We start from the raw sequence: 16,810 nt of genomic DNA, 5'->3' as shown, positions 1-16,810 counted from the left end.
AATGGGGGGGATTTATTGGTAATTGCCTTATGCATGAACAATTAAGGTCTAAAGATAATTTAATACTCAGTCCTGGGCACCGTAGAGCCTGGTTTTCCAAAAACCTTCTCCCGCTGGAATGGCGGCCCAGTCACATAATAATCCATAATCCAATTATCAATGACAATCTCAGCCTCACCTAGAATATCATCGTCAGTATTGGTCATAGTCACAATATCAAAGATATAAGAAAGAGGAATTAACCCCGTTGGGTCAAAATCAGTGACAAAAACATCCTCTCGCTTTTTGATGTTAGCTAGCATCCTGTGAAGAAGCCTAAAGTCAGGCAGACGACGATCTTTTTCTTTGAATTCAAAGACTATCCACCATCTTCGGGGCTCGGTTGAATAGTTTGTGTCGTCGGTCTCTTCGGAGGATTGCGAGAATAATGAAGTAATAGATAGTCGATGTCCGAGTAAGGCCATTTTCCTGACGTCTTCGTGGCCTAGGAATAGAGCTTATACTTTCAGATTTTGATGCGAGAGATAGATGAGGAGGAGTTTATTCACACGTACCTATGACTCGTATCTTAACTAAAAAGTATAGGTATACTCTTCCTAGGTAGGCTTTAATGAATCGTTCTAAAAGCTAGTAGTCTTGCACTGCGGATGATATACAAAACTTGATATATCGACTGGGCAGTCGAGTCTTCTTTATACCCAAGATGGTGAATATCGAATCGAACAATTCATTGTCTCTTTATATACTCCTCGGCATTGTTATACCGCCATGAGTCATGGTGTCTGTTTCTTCATGTAAAACGCGTCTTAGGAAATATGCTTTAAATGGATCCAACGGCCCATTCAACCATTGGCCAAATTGTTCTTATAAACCAAAGATTCTTTGACAACGAATATATGCATAGAATGAAGTCTTAGCGTAAATTATGTTCATTCGTCAGATACTGAGAGACAATCAATTAGTACGGACAAAGGCTAAAAGCATGGCGAACCATAGTGACTAATCCTTTCAATGTTCATCACAGAATTCCGTCATGGTCACTTTCCACGTTTTCCATTGTTATCAAAAGTCATTGCCCATCGGGCTTCATATCGGAAAATACAGTCAATAGAATCGTTGGGGAGGTCCCCCTCCTCTATTTCCCTCTAGCTGCGGATGTGGACTCGAACCACATTGAGTATGCTCATACTCAGGGGCTGTTTGCGCAGTACCATGCTGAGGCGCAAAGTAGCTAGGCGGCTGGACATCGGGTTGAGAATTTCCTCGCGTCGGTTGTAAGGGATACCCACATGACTGAGCAGCATATGGGTCATAGGGTTGAGGCTGAGTATATCCAGTATTGTAATTTGGAGCAGCCTGATACAAGAAGGGAGGAACATTTCTGCGGCCACGACGTGCACAATGAAGGAGCATGAAGAAGACGAATCCGATTCCAGAAATGAAGGCTATAATAAGACAAACGACAGCGCTCCAGAATAACCCCGATGGTCCAACGCAGTCTTCGTTCTTGACATTGTCGAAATTGTCGTCGCCTAGTCTTTTTCGCGCGTCTTCACAATTGTTGACTGCTTTGCGGAAGTATATTCCTATTAGAGCTCCTCCCACGATGGTGGTAATGGCACTCGTGAGACAGGCGCCGATGGCAAATATTTTAGATCGATTATGTGTATTTGTGGCAGATCGATGGTTTTTGTCCGGACCAGCGTCTGGATCAGCGTTGAATGGTATGCTTGACATTGTGGAGAGTAGGAGGTAAATAGAGAGACCCTGAGCAAAAAGGTTGACGAAGCGAATCTGTAGGCTTTGAAAGAAAGTGAATTAAAACCACAGCCTCATTCAATCGTGCTTATTTTGTAATTTTACTTGCAGGATAGAATGTTTCCCGGCCTATCAAATACTTCAGAGCCGCAAAGGTCGGGGGCCGAAAAGGCTCGCAGAGTCACACTCGTGGAAGACCCTGATCCACTTTCGGACATGGAGACTGGTTTCAGGTTTGAAAAGGGTGTGGAGGTGGTTTTCATTCTTTGATGGTCGCCTGGTAGCTTTCTGTGAGGATTGGAAGCCATCTATGTGTGATAATGGGTGCCCTAGAATTTACAGATGTTGAGTAAAGCTTTTCGTCGAAAAGCTTTCAAAATGAGAATAAACTTGAAGAGCTTGCTGAACACGAACAGCAATGCCAATTTTCTCGACAAGACTATAATTGGTATATACAAGGGCTCCTCTTGGCGATGTGTTCTTCCAATTAGCTGGTGGACATAGCCGCCTCAATCCACCAACTAAGAAGTAAAAGCGCCTTGACTCTCGTCGGATGAGAACAGCTTAGCACCCTAAGGCTCTCTCGAATATCCATATTAAGTTACAAGGCTGTCCCCAGCGGTAAAGTTTGTGATGAGGCTGCTTTTGCACAGTCTGGTGACAGATTCGTGGAATACCTCTTAAACATCCATGTTCAAGCACGATATGGATCACATCCATATATGTGATATCGTGCCCAGGATATTTCCCCTGGAAACTTGGAGTGGACATATGCTTTGAACCGCATCACAATCCAATGCTGTCGAGATTGCTATTCCTGTATGCTAGTAGCAGTGCTTTAGTAGTCCTAAATATGCACTTCAGGGATCTACGGGACTACCAGTAAGCGCTCTTGACTTGACCTTTGATCAAATGATAATAGGCGAGCAACAGCATGTGCTATCTCCTAGTTGATTTCGAGGGGAAGCCCGAGGATAAGAATTCAGTATAATGGTAGAGGGTGTTCCTCGTAGGATATTTTTGGGGCATGAAAAGGATCAAGCTATTATACAAAAACACACCATCCAATGCCCATTCTCCAAAGGAGTATCAAATGAAGAAAAAAATGCGCTCCTAAAACTCCGTTGGCGTGGAAAAGAAAAAGACGTCATGGTCGGAACTATGCGCCTATTGGCGGGCGCGTTGATGAATGTGCCGCAGCTGCTCTTCAATATTCATATTCTGTGGGTTTGGCACACCTCCAGGTCCAGTAGCAGGACCAGGAGCGCCAGGTGTCAAAGTACCATCGGCACCAACGGCCATACGCTTTCGACGGGCCTCTTCCTCAGGGTCAATGCTGGGTGCCAGTGATGAGTCGAAGACGTCGCTGCGCTGGCTGGCCAATCGCTTCAGATTGTTTACCACGTCAACGGTGGAAAGGTTGGTTGTCGCACTACGAGAATCAGCTTTAGCACGCTGCTCCTTCCAGCGTGGATCGAGTAGCTCAATGCGCATGTGTTGCTCAAGCTCCGCGACGGGGATTTGCTGGTGACAGTTGGGGCAGAGGGCCATTGCACTGGCCTGGCGGCGGGCCTGGGCTCGTGGAACATAATCTTGGCGAATACGCATAGGTGGTTGGCCGGGTATAGCTGCAGGAGACTCGGGGCGTGCATGCTGGGCTTCAGCTTGGACAGCAGCAGCAGCAGGGTACTGCATAGCCGGGTCCATGCCAGCGGGAGGTGGGTAGGGCATTTGTGCAGGATAAGGAGAAACTGAAGGTTGCAGCGCTGGAGCGGTTTCAGGTTGGGCGGGGTAGGCATTGTAGTGGACGGGTGCATCGAGATCGGTAGGCATAGCCTCTTCGATGCGCAATGGGTTCAGGGACATTGCGGCCTTCTGCTCGAGGGAAGCTGATTGTAGGTCACCAAGTGAGGTAGGTGGTGGCAGCTCCGATTGCTCGTCAGACTCGTTGAACAGAACGGTTTCGACCACAACCATGTCATGCCAGTCGATCTGTTGATACTCAATTCGTTCCTGCTCCTCGATTTCCTCCTTCTTTTGCTTCTGTTGTTCCTGGTGCTTCACCCATTCGGCACGCTGCTTAGAACGCTCGAGTACATTATATTTGTTTTGCGCATTGCGTTCCAAGTCTGAAACCCTCTTCTCTTCCGTCGTGGCATCGTCAACTCCTTCTGATCGTAGCAAAATCGTGTATTGGTCAACCAGTCGCGTGAAGAATTGGTATAGACGGTGTTGAGGCCGCAGGAAGTCAAACTGGAAGTTCCTAGCTTCACGCTGGGACAACGCCGTGATGAATGATTTTCCCCGCTTGGCAGCAAACATCGCAGTGAGCTTGACCACCTCCAGATCCTGCGCATTGATCATGGGCATGCGCGCAGAGAAGTAGAAAGCCGGTGGCTCAGGAGGGCCCTTGGGAGCTTCCGGGACAGCAGCCGGAGCAGCCTCGCCGGGTCGACCTGCTGCAACTGATGTACCACGGCCTTCCTTGATTTCCGTGAGGCGCCACTGATAAAAGTTCGCGTATGCATCGTCAGGGTTGAGGAAGGAGAATTTCGGATTACTCTTCTCTTTGTCACGGACTCGGTCTACAATCAATTGCGCCTAAGTATTCAGAGTCCAAATATAAAGAGCTGGAAGCAGACTTACCTTCGAAGACAGCTCCGTTGCGAGCAACATAACCGGCAGTCTTTTCGACAATTGCTAGATAGCTTGTTAGTCGCGCGATCGCGCCTAAAGGTAATGGCAAGAAGAACCTACCGCGAATATCCTTGGGAGGTACCACTACACCCTCGGGAGGCTTGTTCATATCCTCCGGGAGAGGAGTGTTGCCATTTGACGACTCCATGTTGACGACGATGGAGGGGAGTGGATGCCAACTGGGTCTTTTTCTCTTTTCGACCGGGGCTGATCGCGACGAGATATGCTGACATAATCATACACTAGCCACAATAACAGCCACAGTGGCGCAGAGTCCTAATGCGGCGAGCATCGACTTTGTACGCACGCAGTCAATCAACAACTGAACAAGTAAATATTCATAGAAGACTGAAGTATAAATGTGATTAAAACAATATATATAGTTGGAAAAAGTCAATCAAAGGCTATGACGCTGCATAATGGTTCTGCTTCTATATTTCCTCTCTCTCTCTCTCTCTGCATGGCACGATGTATGAAGCCAGGAGTACAGGACTATGTAAACAAGACTCCATGTATGTACGACTAGAATAATTCCCGGAATAGGTCAATGCAGTCTTTTTTTTGATTTGATAAACTTTCAACTCAAACACCCATTTATGTACATATGTTCCTGACGGGAACTAATCCAATTAATTCCATTTTATCGCCCCGTCTATGAATGTATTGTATGTACATACACACAGGCGCACTAGCTGAAATCTAAGGGGGGGCCAAAACGGGCGTTTGGCCCTCACGTTCTCGTCCTCCGTCGATCTGGCCTCACAGAAACCCGCTTGCGTCCATTCTTTCCACTCCCTAACCCCATCACCACCTTTTCTTCCGTTTTCTTTCCTTTTTCTTCCTCCACCCTGTCATGGGTTTTCTTTTAACTATCTACGATCACTAACTTTAGCAAATTCACTTCCTTTTTCCTCCCACGAGGGCTGTTGACAGCTCCACCCTGAGCTTTCAACAGCTGTTGGTTCTATCGGCACTACTTCGTTTCAATCGATTGTGTCCATTCGAATTAGATACCATCGACCCTTTATATTCCTTTTTTTTATCTCTCTCATCTGTTATCTCGACAAGTCGTCTGTCGATCTTCGTGCGAATTCCACCCCCCCTCGAACCTCCTGCATACCCCCGATCGACCGGGATCCTATCAACGACCATGGGTCAGAAATCCAAAGATACGTTGGCTGTTCGGCCTCAAAGTCGGGGTCGACGCTCTCCAAGTCGCTCACCGAAGCCGAAGAACCGCAAGCCTGTACAGACACAGCCTTCTAGCTACGCCTCAGACGGTGTCAAGGAACATGATATCCTGAATCTCCCCGCTTCCGACTACAAGCTGTTGGTGCTGGTTACAGCCATTGCCGCGGTTGTGCGTCTGTTTCGAATTTATAACCCCACTAGCGTTGTCTTCGATGAAGTCCAGTATGTTACTCCACAATGAATCCCCGCTGTGTTTCATGAAGTGTGTGTGTGTGCTAATGTTGGCTGCTGGCGTATAGTTTTGGTGGTTTCGCTTCCAAGTATATCAAGGGCCGATTCTTTATGGATGTTCACCCTCCTCTCGCCAAACTTCTGATTACTCTGGCTGGATGGCTTGCCGGCTTCGATGGAGAATTTGATTTCAAGGACATCGGCAAGGACTACATAGAGCCTGGTGTGCCCTATGTAGCAATGCGCCTGCTGCCGGCCATTCTGGGTGTTCTGACAGTCTCTCTGATGTTCCTCACCCTCAAGGCTACTGGTTGCCGTACCGTGACTGCGCTCCTGGGCTCTGGTGTCGTCATTTTCGGTATGTGTTGAATTGAATACCCCCATCGAGAGAGGATGTACGGCGTGAAGCTAATAGCGATACAGACAATGCCTTGACAACCCAGTCACGATTGATTCTTTTGGATTCTCCTTTGATCTTCTTCACTGCCTTGACTGCGCTCTCCTTCAGTTGCTTCACCAATCAGCAAGAATTGGGACCGTCCCATGCCTTCAAGGGTCCCTGGTGGTTCTGGCTCGTCTCCACGGGTCTCTCTTTGGGCGCTACTCTTAGCGTCAAGTGGGTTGGACTATTCACCATGGCCTGGGTTGGCTCACTCACTGCTCTTCAGCTTTGGGTCTTGCTTGGGGATACTCGAACGGTGACCCCACGACTTTGGTTCAAGCATCTTTTCTCGCGTATTTTCTGCTTGATTGTGATTCCTCTTGGATTTTATCTTGCCATGTTTGCCATCCACTTCACCTGCCTGGTCAACCCCGGTGAAGGTGATGGCTTTATGTCCTCTGAGTTCCAGGCTACTCTGAACTCCAAGGCCATGCAGGATGTCCCCGCCGATGTGTCTTTTGGCTCGCGCATCAGTCTTCGTCATCACAATACCCAGGGCGGCTACTTGCACTCACACAACCATATGTATCCCACTGGCAGCAAGCAGCAGCAGGTCACTCTGTACCCTCACAAGGATGAAAATAACATTTTCATCTTGGAGAACCAGACACAGCCTCTGGGTCCCTATGGAGAGATTCCTGGACCCTACGCTTGGGACAACCAGACTGCCAACTTTATCGAGGATGGCTCGGTCATTAGACTGTACCACGAATTGACCCATCGCCGTATTCACTCACACGATGAGCGTCCACCAGTAACCGAGGCCGATTGGCAATTTGAAGTCTCGGCTTACGGTTATGAAGGATTCGCAGGTGATGCGAACGACCTGTTTAAGGTCGAGATCGTCAAGGGTCTTTCGGAAGGCGAGGAGGCCAAGTCCCGCGTTCGCACCATTCAGACTAAGTTCAAGCTTGTGCATATCATGACTGGTTGTGTCCTGTTCTCTCACAAGGTTAAGCTGCCGGACTGGGGTTGGGAGCAACAGGAAGTCACCTGCGCTCGTGGCGGCACTCTCCCCAACAGCGTTTGGTATGTCGAGTCTAATGCCCACCCTATGATGCCCGAGGATGCCGAGAGAGTCAATTACCGTAACCCTGGCTTCTTGGGTAAGTTCTGGGAGCTCCAAAAGGTGATGTGGACCACCAACGCGAACCTGGTCGAATCGCACAACTGGGATTCTCGCCCTGAGTCATGGCCTACTCTCCTTCGTGGTATCAACTTCTGGGGTCGGGACCACCGCCAAATCTACCTGCTGGGTAACCCGCTCATCTGGTGGTCGACCACTGCTGCCATTGCTATTTACTTCGTAGTTAAAGGTATTGCAGTCCTGCGCTGGCAGAGATCTTGTGGTGACTATAAACACGCTTCTTTCAAGCGCTTCGACTATGAGATCGGCACAAGTGTTCTGGCATGGTTCTTCCACTATTTCCCATTCTTCCTTATGGCCCGTCAACTCTTCCTGCACCACTACCTTCCAGCCCTTTACTTCGCGATCATCGTTCTCTGCCAAGAGTTTGACTTCGTCTTCAACCGTTTCACAAGCCTAGGATTCACAACTAAGCCTGGTATTGGAAAGGCTGTGGCAGCTGCCTTCCTTGGTCTTAGCATCACTGTTTTCACCTTCTACGCCCCTATTGTCTACGGAAACCCCTGGACCCAATCAGCATGCGAAAGTGTCAGACTCTTAAGTACTTGGGATATCAACTGTGGCATCTTTCACACCGACGTAAGTGTTCCGGAATGGAGGCCTCCCCGCCGAGGATATTGAGTGAATGCGACATTCCATGGCTGACATGGACCGATCAAAACTAGTTGAGTCAATATGTCACGGACATTCCGGGCTTCGGCGGAGTTCCAACCACCCCTGCCGTTCAGGCTGCAGCTGCACCCCCGAAAGTCCAGGATCCCGCCCAGCAAGCCCAGGAGCAAGAAGCTGCCGTAACTCAGCCGAAGCTGTCTGGCTCCGTGGCTCGTGTCGAGTATCGCGACCAGAATGGCAACGTCCTGGACGAGTCTCTGGTCTCTTCTCTCCGTGCAGAGGGAAAGGTCAAATTTGAGACCCGCTACGATACCAATCGTCTCCAGCACGCGCATGAGATTCCTATCGTTGATGGCCAGCTTGCGCCACCACACCCTGATGTCCAGGGCCAGAACCCCGAGACTGGCTCCAAGGTGGAAGACTCAATTCCACCTGAGAGCCCTGCCTCTGTCGCTGATGGCACTGAGCAATCTGCCGATCAGCCTAACGAGCCTGTTGCTAGCCCAGCCAGCGAGGGCAATGATGCCACTCAATAATAAGTTGATAAAGGGGGACGTAAGTGGTCGAAACCGTGAGAAAACCTTCACATTTTGTATTATGAATGCTATCGGGATGAATCTTTTTTTTCACCGTGATTAGTTTTCTTTTTTTTTCTTGTTAGAATATTGAAACTCAAATGTGATGAGCGTTTGTGCAATCCAAGCTGCAGCATGTCTAGGAATTCCCATGACGTAAGATCAAAGCTACGATTTATTTCGTTTTGTGTACGCATGAATAAGCATCTACGCCGCTTAGAATGTTCCATAGTAAAAGGAAGAGGCTGAAGAGTTGAAACAAAAGACACCGAATTCCAAAATTGACTTTATCCGAACAGCGGGTACTATGCACAAATCCCCGGTAATCGCAATCATAAGTCCACGCAATCTACCTCCACCTTGCCGTGGTCTTAGTATACAATAGGTCACCGCATAAACGGCGGTTTGCCCTCACAATATGTTTTGGAAAGCTCAAAGTGAACTGTTTAGTAGTCCCACTCCTCCTTGCCGTACTTGTTGAACTTCTCGTGGAGGTCCTGAAGAACGAGGTTAGTAAAATTTCGCATGAATGATCATGTCCCCACCCATAGATATCCCAATGAATAGAGCACGTAGTTCAATTCATCATGAAAGAGCTTGAGTGTGGGGGCGGTTCTCCGAAATATGGCATGACATACCTCGGGCAGGGTGACATTGGGGACAATGACAGTGTTCATGGCACTGGGAGCAGCACGGAGGGGCTGGCTCTTGTCACCGTGAGGGTGGTACTGGTACTTGTAGACCTTGCCATCCTCAGACTCGCTGTGCCAGGGCATAGCAGACTCGCCAATGCGGACGTTGCTAGCCTCGGAGGTGACGGAGGTGGGCTTGCTGCCGAAGTACCTAGACAGCAGAAAGAACGATAAGTCAGTCATTGAGCTTGGAAACTTATGTTGTGACAGATATATCCGGTAGGCGACCTATGCGTCTGGATCGCGAGGAACCGACCATATCGTCGCTTGCGGGAATAATCGGGTGTCGGGCGTAGGGAGAGCGAAATGTTTACCAGCCGGCGAGCAGAAAAGCACCAGACATCACACCGAGAAGGACCTATGAGTGCAAAAATTAGCTTGAAGGTCATGTTGAGATCCAATGGCTTTGAAAATGTCATACATAGAGCTCGGGGTCCTTCTTCGCTCCCTTCTCGAGGTTGGCATCCTCGACCTTGGAGGAATTGAAACGGCGCGGGGGAGCGCGGAAAAGAGGCTGGCGGGTCAGAGCCCGGCGAGTTGCCAGAGCAGCGATCGAAGACATGGTTGTAGCAAGTCGAACGTGGATAGAGAGGAACGCGAAAGTCTGGTGACGGAGGTCGTGGGAGAATCATGAGATGAGGTGGGTGGCCAGGTCATGTGACCTACCATGAGTCAGCACTGCTTTGGGCTTCGCGCACTGGTCAATTCCTTGGGTTTGCGACTCTTCGATCTTGTCTCGACACCCCCTTTCTGTGGTTCGACGGCTTGACGGCAGCTGGTGATGTAATTGGGTGCTCTTGTACATTGTTTTTTGTACGTCGCGTGACTTTCAGTGTCCCCGAGGTAAGTGTGATCATATGAATTCGCTGCTTTGGAAATTGTTGATCAGGGGTCTCTCCGATCTGGACTCTTACGTTAGAACCGGATCTCCTCTCACGCGTGGAGAGTTGATCAGCTCCTAAGCTCCCCCGTAGCTCTTTCATGCTAATTTCTTCTCAGGATTCTGCATGCCAGTCCTTCCTTAAGCCTCATTTCCAATTCTTTCCGTCGCTCATTTATTTCCTCGCCGCCGATTCATCCCTTTCACGCGGCTTGTCAATTATCGTCACTTAGCTTCCGCTCAGAATATAGGTATACACCACCCTCTGAGGGCAGCATGCTTGCACAGGCCAATTCTTAGATCGAACAACGCAGCCTGCCAGAAACGATGGCGAACACAGGAGACCGGCCCGATACCGGCGAGGCGAGTCAGCATGTGCTGGGGATCCCCAGACCACCATCGGTGGGAGGAATTTCATCCCGTGTCACAGATATGGCTTCTGAAGATGGGGAAAAGTCAGCGTCTGCCGCGTCCCCACCACCTTCACAACATCAGCCACGTCCATCGGGATCTAGACGTGGACCACCCCCGACCAGGAACTCCGTCACCAGCAGGCCCGGTAGCTCGGGCAGTCGATTAAGTCGTACACACATTCCGACCCTAACTGCGCAAGCTTTCTTTCGCCCAATGAGCTCTCAGCGTCTTCAAGCACACCGTGGTGCTCGGCCAATGACCAAAGGCACGGTATCCTCGACGGACGAATGGGCGGATCATAATAGTCAAAATCGCAGGAGTATTATATCAAACAGCACGGTACCACAAGGCTCCCTTCCAACGGTAGAACAGGATGTGCCTCCGTCGCGAGGCACAGAGTTTACGGATCCCATAATTCCGGATCGAAATACCTCCAACGCTAGCCCCACGGGTCATACAACCATACGGAGTCTCGGTGATAGTGTCAGACTGCTACGGGATCGAGATCAAAAAAATAAGCCGGACCCTGGTCATCTTAATCTTAATCCAACATACAATGGACCTTCAGGGCAAGACGTACCTCCAAAGTCTCCGTTGTCCTTCCTCTCCTTACAAAACAAAGGCAATGCACACAATGGCCACGATCCTCGTGGGCATGAGCGACTTTCATCCGCTGGTTCCTCTCCTGGACCTGGCGATGTGAAGAAACAAAGATTTCCTCGGGGATATCTAGGGAAGAACTACGAGTATTTCGTCGGCAACACGCTCTTCTGCGGCGGTGGACGCTTACAAAACTCGCGAGACAAGCCCATAAATATTATTACTGGCCTCTTGGTTGTCGTTCCGTCTGCCTTGTTCTTTGCATTCTCGGCTCCCTGGCTGTGGCATAACATCTCTCCAGCTATCCCGGTCGTCTTTGCATACGTTTTCTATATTTGCTTCTCATCATTTGTACACGCTTCAGTCGTTGACCCTGGTATTATGCCCCGCAATGTTCACTCTATGCCTCCAACGGAACCATCGGATGATCCATTGGCTTTGGGTCCCCCAACGAATGACTGGGTCATGGTCAAATTGGCTACTTCAGAAGTAGCCGCCATGGACGTTCCTGTGAAGTATTGCAAAACATGCAATATCTGGCGTCCTCCGCGCTGCTATCACTGCCGTGTATGCGACAATTGCGTTGAAACCCTTGACCACCACTGTGTGTGGCTCAACAACTGTGTTGGACGCCGCAACTATCGATACTTCTTTGCTTTCGTCAGCTCGTGCACTATACTGGCCCTTTTCTTGATTGGTGCTAGTCTTGCACACATCCTAGTCTACAAGTCGCGAGAGGGCATTTCCTTCGGCTCTGCTATCTCCAAATGGAGGGTGCCATGGGCTATGGTGATTTACGGGATCGTTGCAGTGCCCTATCCAACATCTCTGTGGGTATATCACTTATTTCTGGCTGGGCGTGGCGAGACGACAAGAGAGTACCTCAACTCCCACAAATTCGCTAAAACGGATCGTCATCGACCCTTTACCCAGGGCAATGTTCTCAAGAATTGGATTTCGGTTCTGGGCCGTCCTCGGCCGCCCACGTACATGCAATTCAAGCAGCCCTATGAGGAGGGAGACCAGCGCTATGCCATGCAGAAACGCAAATATCTGCCTCGAGATGTTGAATCTCAGGCAGGAATTGAGATGCAAAACATCGGTCCTAACCAATAGGACTGAATTGTTCCAATCAAAGCGATTTCTGGGTATCCTTCTCGACACATTTGCTACGACCCTTTGAAGACGATATGATTTTCTCTATACTGGCCAAGTTGTCCAGTCCCTATTCTGCGAATCTCTCGCATCTACTTTTTTAATTGTTTCTAATATCTATACCGACCTACTTCATTCTCATGTTTCCTTTCTCTCTACCTCGGCAGACCTCTGCTTGCCCATCTAACATTCCTTGGCGTCTTTTCCTCTCCTTTCATATTCTATTCTTACCCTTGTTCTTATGATTCTCTGACTACGAACAGCCTGCACTTATGCTGTCTAGTGTCTTCCTACATATCATTATTACCCTTATCCTTCTCTGTCTCGTTTTCTTTGGGTCTGTCTACCTTGAGCATTTTCTCCTGTCTTTCCCAATGTCATCTCAATCATATGAAGATAATTAAATACCCCGAATCTGTGGGAGACGATCATTTAAAATTTAATTCAATATTTATATAATATGCACAACAACAATTGAAACATTCCCCACGCGTAGAAACACCGTCAACCTTCCAGAAGGGGAGTGTTTATAGCTGAGACTCGACATTCCAAGACTCCGACTTTTCTCGCAAGTCAATAAATTCACCCCTTCTTCATTGTTTTTGACCAAATTCAATCCAATCGAATTTATCTGCGCAAGTCTGGCTGAACCTGACGGGGCCAGTTGGTGTTGCACGCGTCAGACCTGCTAATATCCCCCCCCCCCAATCGCCCTAATTTGATAAGAGGCGCGCGGCTGCTGATCTCCAACTTTCCCACCCCTGATACTCTCCAGTTTCCTCTCCCCTCGCCCGCCCACTTCGAGAAGGTCGACTCGCTCACCTGTGGAGATTGTCTTCCTCCCAACCGAGGGCGCATATCCCACCATGTCGCGACGAACCTCCCATCTTCCGGCCTCCGCGACTCCCGCAGTTGCCGACATCTCGTCTCACGAGACCCCCAACGACACGATGAGCCTCGACGTGCCAGAGCAGCTACTTACACCCGAGAACAGTCGTTCGGAGACTTCAAGCAATAATGAAAACGCGTCAACGGACGAGAAAATTGCCGGCCGGCGTAGATCGACACGGGTGGCACGCGCATCGTTACAAGCGTCTGAGACGTTGGCCAACACACCAGTCAAGAGTATCGATACTACAACCTCATCCAGCCAAGCCTATGTCGATAGCCTTGCCAAGGCAAAGCGTTCTCGCTCCTCATTGCGCCATAGTATCGCTGTAATGGAGTCATCTCTACGAAACGGAACCGCGCTACCGGTTAATGATACTCCCTCGGAAGACCACTCAATGGTTCCCGATACGCCTGTTTCGAAGTCCTCACAAGAGCCGGTTTCTGAAGACTCAAAACCAGAGGTTCCACAGAGAAGTTTACGAAAGCGTGTCGAAAAGGTACTAAGCAAGGATGAGGGAAAACAAACGCCGAAATCGGCCCCTCAAAGCGATTCTCGAGGTTCCATAAGGCGTTCGACTCGCCTGAGCCTCGTAGAGAAAGCAAGTGATTTGCTGGAGCGAAGTAGCAGTGTTCTTGGAAAGCGCCAGAGGGATTTAGCCGACAATAAAAAAGAACCAAGCCGTCGTGCCAGTCTTCGGCCCCGTAACCTTGCACCACCCAAGGAAGAGACGCCAGCACCGGCAGCCGAAGCGCCTCAGGCGAAGAAACGCCGAGTGTCTGAAAGTGATCTATCAAAGGTAGCAGCTAAAGAGCAATCCCCATCTGAAGAGAAGGAGCAAGAGGAAGAAAACAAACCGGCCGTTCCGCAATATAAGCCCAAGAGGTGGCTGGCTCATGGGTTATACGCGGGCCAGCAGCCATCTGACTCGCCTCCTAAACAACGCCGCAGTCAAAATTCCTCGAAGACAAGTACTGGTCCCTTAAACCGGCGTCTGCTTCCCATGCCTATGTTTTTGGGCTCGCGTCTTGTGAAAAGTGGTAGAGACTATCGTCTTCCATTTGACATCTTCTCCCCTCTTCCACCAGGCCAGCCCAAGCCAGATGAGTGGCGCAAGACTAATAAGAGTGAGTTTTCAAAATCAACCTGGTCATCTTATGGCGCTCAAGCTAACATTTAATCCAGATGTGTTTGTCGGTGATGCCGCAGGAGAATGGAGAGCAAACAAGAACTTGGAACTTTCAACTTGCATGTGTGACGAGGACACTGGCTGTGACGAAAACTGCCAAAATCGATACATGTTTTACGAGTGTGATAGTGGTAATTGCAGGCTTGGACCAGAGTGTGGAAACCGAAACTTCAACGAACTCAAGCACAGGACGAAAGCTGGCGGCAAATATAACATCGGAGTTGAGGTCATCAAGACAGCGGATCGTGGATATGGTGTGCGCAGCAATCGAACTTTTGAGCCAAACCAGATCATTGTGGAATACACCGGAGAAATTATCACACAATGGGAGTGTGAACGACGAATGAAGAAGGTGTATAAGAACAATGAGGTACGGACACGAATGACCGACGGGTACTTGTGACGACGACTAACTCGATGGTCTAGTGTTACTACTTGATGTACTTCGATCAGAACATGATCATTGATGCCACTCGTGGATCAATTGCTCGTTTTGTCAACCACTCCTGCGAACCCAACTGTCGCATGGAGAAGTGGACGGTTGCTGGCAAGCCACGCATGGCCCTCTTTGCAGGCGATAATGGGATTATGACTGGTCAAGAATTGAGTTATGACTATAATTTTGAGTGAGTTTCCTATGCTGGAGCTTGAGACAGGAAGTTCCATAACTAACACTATCTAAGTCCGTACTCCAATAAGAACGTACAGCAATGCCGCTGTGGTTCTGAAAATTGTCGAGGCATCCTCGGCCCTCGACCTAAGGATAAAGAACAACGTCTCAAAGCAATCGACGAGAAAAGCAAGAACGCCGCATCTTCGAACAAGACAAAGAAAACCGGCACAAAGCGGAAGTTGTCTCAAACGACAGAGGTCTCTTCAAGCCCTGGCAAGAAACGCAAACTGCTTAAACCAAAGTCTATCAAAGCCAGCGTCAAGAAGGTCATTACTAAAGCAACCAGTGCTCGTGGGAAGGCGACGACTAAGAAAACAGCAACTGCTTCAAAAGAAACTACCAGTCGCGCATCCCCCGCGAAAAAGAAAAATGTGAAGCTCCCAACCGTCAAGACTGCGTCAAGGGTCAAGGCCACTGTCAAGGCGCCCCAGAAGAAGAATGCGAAGACTTCTAAGACAACAGCAAAACCAGCGCCCAAATCACCGGCAAAGAGTACGTCTCAGCTTAAACAACCATCTGCAGAGACGAAGCGAAAGATTCTCGCTGCTGCAAAGGGTTCCGGATCTCGAGTTACAAAATCCGCTAAGGCCACCAAGACCGTTGGCAAAAGCAGCCCTGTGAAGAAGAGTCCAGTCAAGAAGAGCCCTGCAAAGTCTCCTGCCAAAGCAAAGAAACCGACAGCTAAAAGTCCTGTGAAAGCCAAGGGTCTGAGCAGCAGCGTTAAGAGCGCGGCCAGAAATGTTGTCCGCACTGTGAAAGGTGGAAAGCGATCAGCTTAATGACATGGCTGTGCAAAAGGGGAAGACAGCATTTGGCTGAACAATTTTTAGGACGTCGATACTACAAGTCCTTTGATTCATTCTGATTCGCCTGGGTGTAGCTGCGTCTTGCCTTTCCGATGTTCGATGGCCCTCTTTTCTCTTTTCTCTTGTTATGGTCCGAACTCTTCTATTCCAAGTTGACTATTCTTCAATTTGATCGTCCAGGCTTCTCAACGAGCTTGGTATCTCATCGGAGCCCAACATCGAAGAAATCCAACTTATTCCCCATTCATCCCGTTCACTTCACTTCACTTCTACCCTAATTCCCACTTTATTACCCCTTTTCATTCCGATACTTTGTGCTCACTCAGTTGACACAAGGGGGTTGTCTTCCCTCGACTCTGTTTTTATTACTTTTTAGTCAATTCTCCTTACAATGTCAGAAGAGGCTGGTTTTACATTAGGTGTTCTCGGCATGGAGTTTCGCTCTGCACTGGTTACTCGGTTTCTATTTGAATTCTTCGCGACGATTTGCTCTCTTTTTTCCCATTTTTTTTCGCTTCTACCTTCTCTTCTCTTTTTGTGAACTTTGCTTGAGTTTGTTTCTGTCAAGGTGATGAGGTGGATATTACGGTTTGAGATTTGGGGATGACGATGGCGAGCCTTGCAAATGGGCTGATACATTCAATTCAATGAAAATGTTCCAAATACCATTACTCTCTTCCGCCGCAGACGTTCTGTGAACTGGCAGTCTTGTTTCCAGAAATTCCAATGGCTATTAGGCTTCAAAAATTTATGTTCAAGTGTATGATATTCATTCCAATCAGTTCGTGTAATGAATCATATCTCAGAAAGCATCCAAAACCCCCCAAAAAAACTCCAACCCCGCAAAATAGGACCTAGT

At 48.9% G+C, this 16,810-nt stretch overlaps 7 protein-coding genes across 7 annotated transcripts; 3 read left to right on the top strand and 4 right to left on the bottom strand.

Moving 5' to 3' along the window:
• Positions 1-59: 59 nt before the first annotated feature.
• N7469_005430 (uncharacterized protein) lies at positions 60-464 on the bottom strand (the record flags this gene model as incomplete). The annotated part of the gene is made up of 1 exon (XM_056644350.1): positions 60-464. One exon carries the CDS (start codon positions 462-464, stop codon positions 60-62), a length of 405 nt encoding a protein of 134 aa, XP_056501164.1.
• A 640-nt stretch (positions 465-1,104) lies between these two features.
• Positions 1,105-1,737, bottom strand: N7469_005429 (uncharacterized protein; the record flags this gene model as incomplete). Its single annotated transcript, XM_056644349.1, has 1 exon — positions 1,105-1,737. The coding sequence occupies one exon, from the start codon at positions 1,735-1,737 to the stop codon at positions 1,105-1,107; it is 633 nt and encodes a 210-aa protein (XP_056501163.1).
• Positions 1,738-2,925: 1,188 nt separating this feature from the next.
• N7469_005428 (SURP domain-containing protein) lies at positions 2,926-4,603 on the bottom strand (the record flags this gene model as incomplete). Its single annotated transcript, XM_056644348.1, has 3 exons — positions 2,926-4,343; positions 4,405-4,458; positions 4,516-4,603. The coding sequence occupies 3 exons, from the start codon at positions 4,601-4,603 to the stop codon at positions 2,926-2,928; spliced, it is 1,560 nt and encodes a 519-aa protein (XP_056501162.1).
• A 1,002-nt stretch (positions 4,604-5,605) lies between these two features.
• pmt1 (protein mannosyltransferase 1) lies at positions 5,606-8,614 on the top strand (the record flags this gene model as incomplete). The annotated part of the gene is made up of 4 exons (XM_056644347.1): positions 5,606-5,868; positions 5,946-6,235; positions 6,301-8,045; positions 8,132-8,614. 4 exons carry the CDS (start codon positions 5,606-5,608, stop codon positions 8,612-8,614), a joined length of 2,781 nt encoding a protein of 926 aa, XP_056501161.1.
• Positions 8,615-8,901: 287 nt separating this feature from the next.
• N7469_005426 (uncharacterized protein) lies at positions 8,902-9,907 on the bottom strand (the record flags this gene model as incomplete). The annotated part of the gene is made up of 4 exons (XM_056644346.1): positions 8,902-9,150; positions 9,292-9,496; positions 9,660-9,703; positions 9,767-9,907. 4 exons carry the CDS (start codon positions 9,905-9,907, stop codon positions 9,100-9,102), a joined length of 441 nt encoding a protein of 146 aa, XP_056501160.1. The 3' UTR covers positions 8,902-9,099.
• A 645-nt stretch (positions 9,908-10,552) lies between these two features.
• Positions 10,553-12,355, top strand: erf2 (palmitoyltransferase ERF2; the record flags this gene model as incomplete). Its single annotated transcript, XM_056644345.1, has 1 exon — positions 10,553-12,355. One exon carries the CDS (start codon positions 10,553-10,555, stop codon positions 12,353-12,355), a length of 1,803 nt encoding a protein of 600 aa, XP_056501159.1.
• Positions 12,356-13,260: 905 nt separating this feature from the next.
• On the top strand, positions 13,261-15,924 carry N7469_005424 (putative histone-lysine N-methyltransferase (Ash1); the record flags this gene model as incomplete). Its single annotated transcript, XM_056644344.1, has 4 exons — positions 13,261-14,410; positions 14,469-14,842; positions 14,899-15,098; positions 15,156-15,924. The coding sequence occupies 4 exons, from the start codon at positions 13,261-13,263 to the stop codon at positions 15,922-15,924; spliced, it is 2,493 nt and encodes an 830-aa protein (XP_056501158.1).
• Positions 15,925-16,810: the final 886 nt, after the last annotated feature.

The sequence above is a fragment of the Penicillium citrinum genome, assembly GCF_028827155.1.
Source record: "Penicillium citrinum strain IBT 23319 chromosome Unknown utg000004l:1.0-2404223.0:1.0-2405248.0, whole genome shotgun sequence".
Classification (NCBI taxonomy): domain Eukaryota; kingdom Fungi; phylum Ascomycota; class Eurotiomycetes; order Eurotiales; family Aspergillaceae; genus Penicillium; species Penicillium citrinum.
The sequence above is the reverse complement of the archived record's forward strand: the minus strand, read 5'-3'. Positions and strand labels throughout refer to the sequence as shown.